This window comes from Solanum pennellii, chromosome 9 (assembly GCF_001406875.1).
Source record: "Solanum pennellii chromosome 9, SPENNV200".
Taxonomy (NCBI): domain Eukaryota; kingdom Viridiplantae; phylum Streptophyta; class Magnoliopsida; order Solanales; family Solanaceae; genus Solanum; species Solanum pennellii.
Window position 1 is genome coordinate 5,893,863 of NC_028645.1, and position 9,155 is coordinate 5,903,017.

At 33.8% G+C, this 9,155-nt stretch overlaps 1 protein-coding gene across 1 annotated transcript; it reads left to right on the forward strand.

The window, feature by feature from the left end:
• The first annotated feature begins 874 nt into the window (after positions 1-874).
• Positions 875-6,860, forward strand: LOC107031536 (protein TIC 56, chloroplastic). Its single transcript, XM_015232948.2, has 6 exons — positions 875-1,530; positions 2,456-2,666; positions 3,722-3,919; positions 4,251-4,533; positions 5,795-5,957; positions 6,358-6,860. Exons 1-6 carry the CDS (start codon positions 1,060-1,062, stop codon positions 6,559-6,561), a joined length of 1,530 nt encoding a protein of 509 aa, XP_015088434.1. The 5' UTR covers positions 875-1,059; the 3' UTR covers positions 6,562-6,860.
• Positions 6,861-9,155: the final 2,295 nt, after the last annotated feature.

The following is a 9,155-nucleotide window of genomic DNA, read 5'->3' on the forward strand; positions in this document are numbered from 1 at the left end:
AATAAGAATTATTGAGAAGCTAAAAGTTTTGTTTTTTACAAGAATCTTATAATTAAAAGTATTGAAAAACAAGAAAGTTGGTGTTTCTACCTATACAATATTAAATCTTAAAACTATCAATATTTCCTAAGAGTACTTAACTAAAAAGAATCAATACGTTTTATATAAAAGAATTGTAGAAATAAACACTTCATAATCGATTTATAAAAATATTATCCGCATATATTTCTAGTCCCTTACCACTATTTTCTTAAGAATTAGTGAATCATTTTCTGCTTTTACTATTATTTTTAAAATCAAGAAATTAGGTTTGGAAATAGTATATGATGCTCCATACAATATTCTTTTTATAATTACTGAATCATTTTCTGTTAGTATTACTTTTAAAATTAAAAAATTAGGTTTTGAAATAGTATATGATGCTCCATACAATATTGATAATATTTTCCATTGCTATAAATTTAATAACAATACAATATAGACAACTATGTAAACTAAGGTGTTTAGTAAACCAACTTGATTTTTGGTGTTCTTTTTTTTTTTGGCATAATACATATATTGGATTCTAAACTTGTCTTTAAATTTTAACTTTGACCTCCAACTTTCATAATGCATAAATAGACATTTTAACTATCCAACTTTTAAATAAATAAATACATGAGTCCTACATGACCACAATACACGTAGGACAAAAAATGACATGTATGATGACATGTGTGTCTATTTGTTCAACTTTATATAAGTTTAAGTGTCTATTTGTGCACATCCAAAGTTAAAGAGCATAAATGTGATTTGAAGTCAAGTTAAAGAATACATTTATGTATTATGCTTTTTTTTTTTGGGATAAATTGTAAAGAAGAATCACTTAATATTGGGCTTTACAAACTAATGGACTTTCAATAGGCAAAGATACACATCTCCCTCGTCTTCCTCATCTTCTCAGTCACTCCGCATAGCTTCATCTTTTTCAAATACTCTGTTTCTCCATATCCATCTAAAACCTCAAACCCCATAAACCCTAAACTTCATATTAATACAGCAAGTTCCATTTATTCATTCATGGCGTCATTCAATTTCAATCCATTCAACAATAACTGGTTCAACAAACCTTCAACAGCATTTCAACCAATTAATCTTCTATCCCACCTTGATTCCCTAAAAAACCATCAACATTCTCCACCTTTTGCAGCTATTTCAAATCCATTTTCAAGAAAACCCAAATCAGCTCCTGAAAAACCAGGTCATTACCGGAAAATGCTGGACCAGTTCTATTGGGAGTGTGAGACCCGACCCGACTTTAGACATTCTCCAGAAGTTGAGCGGATTATGAATGAGGATCCCTTTATTGAGAAAAAAGAGAACCCAACTAGGGAAGAGATTGAGGAGAATGAGAAGTGGTTCGCTGAGTTTCGGGAAAATCCAGTATTTCAGTTCTTGCTCCAAGCTGAAGAAATTGCTGATAAAATCAATGAGCTTGAGCTTCAAGAGAATTCGACTCCATATAGAAAGGAAGATAAGAAACTGTGGCAGGTATTCGGAAAATTACATTCTGTGTAGTTTGTATTTATTCTTAGCTCAATGACTATCGAAGTAGCAGAGAAAAGAGTCTTTTTTTAAGCTGTTACATTGTAGGTTAGTGAAAAATTTGCAGAATTCATAGTGTTAGAGAATCCAAATATCAAGCATCGAATGAAAAAGGTCCAATCTAGATATTGAGATAATTTGTTCACATAGTGAACCTGAATTAGCTTAGGATTGTATTGAGAATTAATTTGTTCATATAGTGAACCTGAATTAGCTTAGGATTGTTAGTTGTGGAACTTGTTTGTAAGTAATGGAACAAAATTGTGAAGTAGGAATTGAAACTTAAATTTCACTAGTAATAAATTTTTATACCACATTATGAATTCTAAAATTTTCATTTCATTTGACATTTCAAGTTTGTAGTTTTATGTATTGTTTTGTTTCTCAAATTAGTAAAAGCAACTATCTTGATATTTACTTTGGCAATATGATAGTCACATGAAATGCGACATGATATAATTTATGTTTGACTATTGTGATTTAGCTTTTTTCTTGAGCCGAGAGTCTAGAGGAAAGAGACTCTCTACCTCTAAGGTAGTGTTAAGGTCTACGTACATTCTATCTTCTCATTCCCTACTTTGTTGGACTACATTGGGCATGTTGTGGTGTGATATAGCTTCACAAGTGAGAGACTGAGAGTCTTCTGTTGGTGTCTAAAGGTAACATATGGCACTTTTTGAAGTTCTTTTTCTATGATATGTTTAAAGTAAATCTATTTTGTTAAGTCATAATTGTTAAAAAATAAAAAAGAGAGTTCCATCAACAATAGATTTTTAACATTATCATGGGTGTGATTATTTGGTATACCTTGGTAACTGTCTATGTCCATTCTATTTCAAGAATTTCCCAACTGAGATTGATTTATGTGAAGGCAGTGCCAAATGTCATTGGATTGGATGGGAGGCCAATGCCTAGAAAAGCGATAAAGACAAAGAAGGAATCAGATGATAAATTTTGGGATTTTGCAAGGCAGTTCTTTTTTGGGCTTTGGGGATTTCGCCAGCGACCGTACCCACCTGGAAGGCCCATTGATGCTGCACAGGCTATTGGATACAAAAGGCTTGAAAAGCGATATCATGATTGTAAGTTTGCTTACATTCATTCTACACTTAATATGGTCAAGATTATGCTATTCTTCCAATTACTGGCAAAATATTGTGCTCACTTGTCTTGTACACCTTGAACTGCTGAGGATTCTGGCTCCTTAAATTATGAATAATGGGATAATTAGTAAGGGTGCATAGGTTGGAGATTTTTATCTTGAATTAGCTGCTGGTACTGCTTTTCATATAGATTTATTCAGTCATCTTGATGGACATTCTGCTCTTTTGATACTTGCAAGTTTTAAGTAGTGTATATGTTGTCTTTGTTTGATTTCTTCTGGACAGTAGGCATCTAAAGAAACAATGTTCTTGATTTCATTTGTAATTGACGACAAAAACAAGGTGTTTACTTGTTAGTTTATCAAGCATTCTTGTTATAATAAATAGGTTTTGATGGTAGCACTGTGAAGTCAGAAATCCCTCATATCTGAGGGGGGGTAGAGCAAAAGTTGCTAAATCCCCTCTGGTAGAAGATCTTGGAGTGATAAAAACACACATTCTCTCATTTGATCTGAGTGAATATAATTGCAAAGAAAATGATACAGGTCACCAGCATCTCCGTAATGCTGAAGAATACACCATTACCATTTTCAAAAAAAAGAAAAGAAAATGATACAAATTCCTACTGGCTGGCGAAGCGAACTAAAACCTAGGAGTTCTCGACATGCACCTAGTGGAAAATCACTATGATGGCACTGTTGTCTTTGAAACATATCATTCAAAAGGTTTGTAGCTTATCTGTTACTCTCAAACTGTTTGTTTATAGTTCCAACTAGCGTGTATTCTATTAGCTTATTATGATAAGCTAGCTTATCTGTTAGTTCAGAGTGATCTGGTGCTATGTGTTAGTTATATTCTTAGTTTTCTGTTATTAGTTCATCATGACTTACCTTAATGTTTAATTTGAAGCTAAATAGCTTGCACTTTGGTAATCTGGTGCTATGCTGGTTACAACAAGACTGTCATACTCGTTGGTTTTGTTGTTTATCCTTATTTTTCAACTGCTGACTGTTGTTATAATGATTGAATTCCAGTCATTATGAAGAGCGGTGGGTGGTTCTACAAGGATCGATTAGGTCGTTCGAGGGGACCTATGGAATTAATACAGCTTAAGACTGCTTGGGGTGCTGGAATCATTGATAAGCACACCTTCATTTGGGGTGAGGATATGGATGAATGGGCTCCCATCGGAATGGTATATGGTCTGGAAAAAGCAATTGCCACTTGGGAAGGTTTGTCTTTGCAATAATGCTCACAACATATCAAGATTACTCTGCATATAGTTAGTTTTTCAATATAAATTCATCAGAAAAGAGAGATTTTCTAGAAACCCTGGCATTCTGAAGGATATGCTCATATCAATTTAGTCAGTAAAACATAAATTACACCCAGCAAGCTTTTAAATTTTTTACGTATTCGTCTTCAGATGTTTATCAGCATGCTATGTTACTTTTGTGCTTATTCTGTAGTTCTCGTATTTGGTTTTGTTTCTCTCATTCCATGTACGTTGAGGTCCATGTTGTCATATGATTGATCCCTTGCATTTATTTGGATGAAGTGCAGTTAGACTAGGTGCTGCTGCTACTGCTCTCCTTCACAAACTGCAAAAGGGTATACCTCCTTGGGTTCCTCTCAGAGGACATGAGCCGAAGACATATAAGCAGATGCAAGAAGAAGCTTATGAAAGTAGAAGGCGTGATTTGGCTGTGCTAGAAGCAAATGATGGTGTCTGGCCTGGTGTAAGGATTCCGAGTCATACCATGTTTCTTTGGGCTAGTGGCTCAGAGCTGACATCAATTTTGGAGGCTGACCACATGCCAAACAAATATATCCCAAAAGATCTCAGGTATGTAGAATCATTTCATTTTGCAACATTTTTCTTTCTACTGTTGATGTCAGAAACTTATTGCTCATCCAGTATTTTGGACGGCGATAGGCAACAAGGGTCTGCCTCGCCTTGTGGCAAGGCGAGCAACGAGGCACTCATCTTTTTGAATTGAGGCACCAATTAATACCAGGAACTTAAAATATTTAATTGCATATATAAATATCCAAAATGTCAACAATAGCAATAACATATTAACAAATATTTCAGTTCAGAAACTACTAGTAGATAGTAGATACCAAAGTCCAGAACTTGAATGACTCAATGATTCATAAGGCAATTGACAAGCAATACTAGAACTCTAAAAAACCAGAGACTGCACACTGCTGAGTGCGGACAGAAATTTCAAAACAGAGCATGAAAGAAGAAGAAGAAAGTGCTAAAAACATAGTTGATGAATTCAAGGAGCAGAGAACCGAAGAAGAAAGAAGAAGAAGGTCGCGAAGCGAACTGGAGAGAACAAAGAGAGAAGAGAGTTGTGTTTGTCCAAAACACCAAATAAACCCTAATATTGCCTTTTAATTAGTAAATCAGGCCTGTTTTATTTTTAAAAGGTGAGCCTCTGTCGCCTCAGCCTTGTCACGTTGCCTCTCGCCTCACCTCTCGCCAAAGGCGATAAGGGGCTCACCTTTCACAACCCTGTTTTTATCTCCATTTGTCAATATTATCAAATGCAATGCTTGTTTGCAGTATGCTGTAGGATATATTCTTACAAATTATAACTAAAGAATTTTGAGGATGTTTACTTTATGGAAAGAGTGGTATATATTCTGCTCGTCAACCAAAAAATAGAAGTGCAAGGCACTTTTAGAATTTAGATATGTATATTTCTGTTTCTGGTCTACAGTGACATCATGTGTATTCATTTCATGGAAAGTATTGCAGTGGGCTGATCCATATTTTGACATTCACAGACAACAGTTTAGATTCCTTTAGCAAAACAGTCACACCAGGGCGATGCATATGTTATTACTAAGTTGGTGAAGAAGTATGCATGATCATTTGATCTTTGCATTAACCAATTGTTATTGTATCTGTTCTGAAACACTATCAATTTCCTTATATCACTATTTTAATTTATGATTTACTTTAGTTAAAGGCGAAAGAATAGTTGCGTTAAAAAGGAAGATTGTCAGTTGTATCAACTACTTGAGTCCTTTTACAAAAGTTTTAATGGTTGATTCATAATCGGATAACTGAGCTGGTCATTTGCATGAAACAGGAAAGAACTAGAGAAGGTTATTCCTGGATTGAGGCCATGGGAGGTTCTAAGTGTTGAACAAGCCATGGATCAAATAACATATGGTGGTGAATGGTACCGCGAGCCTCTTGGTTCATACACAACAGGCCCTCCATATATCGCTGAATGGAATAAGGATGTCACTGTAAGTGCTCTATCCCAACGTAAAAAAAAGTTCTTTTTTTCCGTATGTTGGTTGCTGAATTTGACTTTTGGCCTTTTTGTGATCTTGTGAAACACAAGTTTCTTTTTTCGTATGTTGGTTGCGGAATTTGACTTTTGGCTTTTTGTCATCTTGTGGTGTGTATTTTGACAAGTTAGTGTTCATATATTACTACTTTTTGGTGCATTATGTCATATGTGGATTCATATGATTTTGATCTCCTAGTTTTAGATTAGAACTAGGCAAGTTTTGATGTACCTTTAGAAAAGCCTGATCTCTATTTCGCACAGGTTATTTATAGTGCAATGTCCTAGAATGAGTATTCTTCATTCTAATTTTGATCAATAAGGTCAAATATTGACACTTTTTTCCTTGGACACAGAGATTGTTTCAAATATTCCACGACCTCAGTGTCCGAGTGTACAACAAGCTGAACAGGACAGTTCCCGGTTTTGGTACAGTAATGGAGAAAGTTCAAATTGATTCAGCTGCCAGAGAAACCAGAAGGATGCAGAAGAGGGCTGCAAAAAAGATGGCCGAGGAGGAAATTGCATTGTTTGGCAGAACTCGAAATGATGATGAGTAACATTCCTGGTTCATCTCGACTACATTTGGAACTCAAAGAAGTTTTTTTCTGTAAATCAAAATTCAGATGTCTCTGTATATTGAATGCCTTAATATGGTAAGGAGCTGATGCAATTTAGGACCTGCTAGATTTCACATTTAACAGACTTCTGCTGTGTTATAAGTATGTTCTTTTTGTAGGTTACAAATAGCAACACTAGCTTTCCTTTATTGGGTTCAGCTTATTTTAAAGCATATTGTATTATTAATGATTATTATTTCCAGGTTTTATCAATTGCTAGAGTAAGTGGAGGATGTATCTAACATCAATTTAAGGAAAAGATTCCCTTGTTCTATTTTGACATAATACATAAATATAATCTTTAACTTGGCACCAGCTGAAAACTATGACCTTTGACTTTAAGTATGCACAAGTAAACAGTTAAACTTGTGCAAAATTGAATAAATAGACACATTCATCTTATATGACAATTTTATATGTGGCGTCCTACATATATTATACTATGTAGGCCATTTGTGTCTATTTGTTTAGTTTTGGCTTAAGTCATCGATAGCCACTTCAAGTTGCCCGCAAATTTCATTTATACACCTCTTCTTAGGCTTGTTCCAATTGAACACCTAGACAACAAATTTGTTTACCTATTAAACCCTTTTTGTTGACATGGCAAAACATTGTAGTACACACAAAGAAAGGAGCGTGAAAGCACAACTTTTTAGTAAAAAAAAAGATTTTATATCTTCTTCTTCTTTGAGAAAGCTCATCACCATTTTTCCATGGCAAGCTGCAACCATCACCACTCATAATTCTTTTTCCTTCTTTTTCAATTTTCAGCCATTCTCTTTCTCCAATACACCAGCTTATTAAATCGGTTGTTGTCATCCACAAGTCTATCATTGTCAAACAACCTTAGCCTTTCAAACAACCAACTACACATTCAAATTTGCCACCGTAAGTTTTTCAGCCGTAAAAAATGTTATCTTTGCTGCCATCAAAAGTATCTATTTCTTGTTCATCTATTTTGTCAAATTAAACCCAAACATAAATTAAATAAAAATCTTAAAACAAAAGAAAAACAAAAAAAGGAAGAAGAAGAAGCGGAGATTCCTTTCCTTTGAAATGGAATGTTAAGCAAATTTATAAAATAAAGATAAAAAAAATTAAAATAACAAGCAATTAGTGATCAATCATATTTTTACTTTACTTTAGCGTTCATTATTTCCGGCAAATTCCATTTTTTTGGGCAAGAATACTATAAATTTGAAATTATTCTTTGAAATTGTTAATTTATTTAAATTTTAAAGAACTGACAACACAAGAAGAAAAAAGAACATCAATAAATCTAAATGAAGTTTGAGGATAAGAGTAAGATTAAAAAAAGGTAGTCTATGGTGTATTTGGGGAAGGTTCTGGAGAAAGAGGAGAAGGGTAACGATGATTTTCTTTTTCTTTTATTTCTAAAAAAATATATAATTTTTCCTTATAACTTTTTTTAGTTATTCTAGGTCCAATACCACGTGTCTTCTTTTAATTAGTTACTATGCCACATCATCCGCAAGTGTATAACACACTCTCTTATTTCAGCTGATTGTCTAAAAAATATTTGATAGGTAAATTTTTTTATTAGTACGGGTGTTCAATTGGAACAAGCCTAAGAAGAGGTGTCTAAGTGAAATTTGCGGACAACTTTAAGTGGCTATCGATGACTTAAGCCTTTAGTTTTTTATAAGTTTGAGTGTCTATTTGTACACACTCAAAGTTGAAGGGCATAGTTGTCCGCTGAAACCAAGTTGATGTTCATGTTTATATATTGTCTTCTATTTTCTATTAGAGATGTTTGCTATGCACGGCTCTGGTTTCCTGTAGCTGCCGTGGATCCTCTCTCGGTTAGGGTCTCCCCCCTACCTACTCACACTCAAAGTTGAAGGGCATAGTTGTCCGCTGAAACCAAGTTGATGTTCATGTTTATATATTGTCTTCTATTTTCTATTAGAGATGTTTGCTATGCACGTGATGGATCCAAAGTTTGAGAAGATGAATGCATTAATGAATTTAGGATAAATTTGGCTGAAGGGCTCAATTGTTAAATCTTACCATTCCCATGAGACACAATATAAATAAGGCATAATACATAAATATGCTTTTAAATTTGGCTTCGAATTACATTTATGCCTTTTAATTTTGAGTGTGCACAAGTAGACACTTAAACTTATATAAAAGTTGAATAAATAGATACACATGTCCTACATGTCATCCTACACGTCATTTTTTTGTCCTACGTGTATTGTGCCATGTAGGACTCATGTGTTTATTTATTTAAAAGTTCAATAGTTAAAGTGATTGTTTGTACATTATGAAAGTTGGAGGTCAAATTTAAAATTTGAAGTAATCTTTAGAGTCCAATATATGTATCATGCCAATAAATAATCCCCTCTTACAACTAGTACTAGTTGTAGGGGTGTGCACTATTCAGATTAAGTTGAATAATAAAATTAAATTGATTTTTTGTTTTTCGGATTAGTTTTAAATTAATAAATTTCTTTGTTTGGTTTGGTTTCCGGTTTTAAAAATATAAACTGAAAAAAATCAATATATAT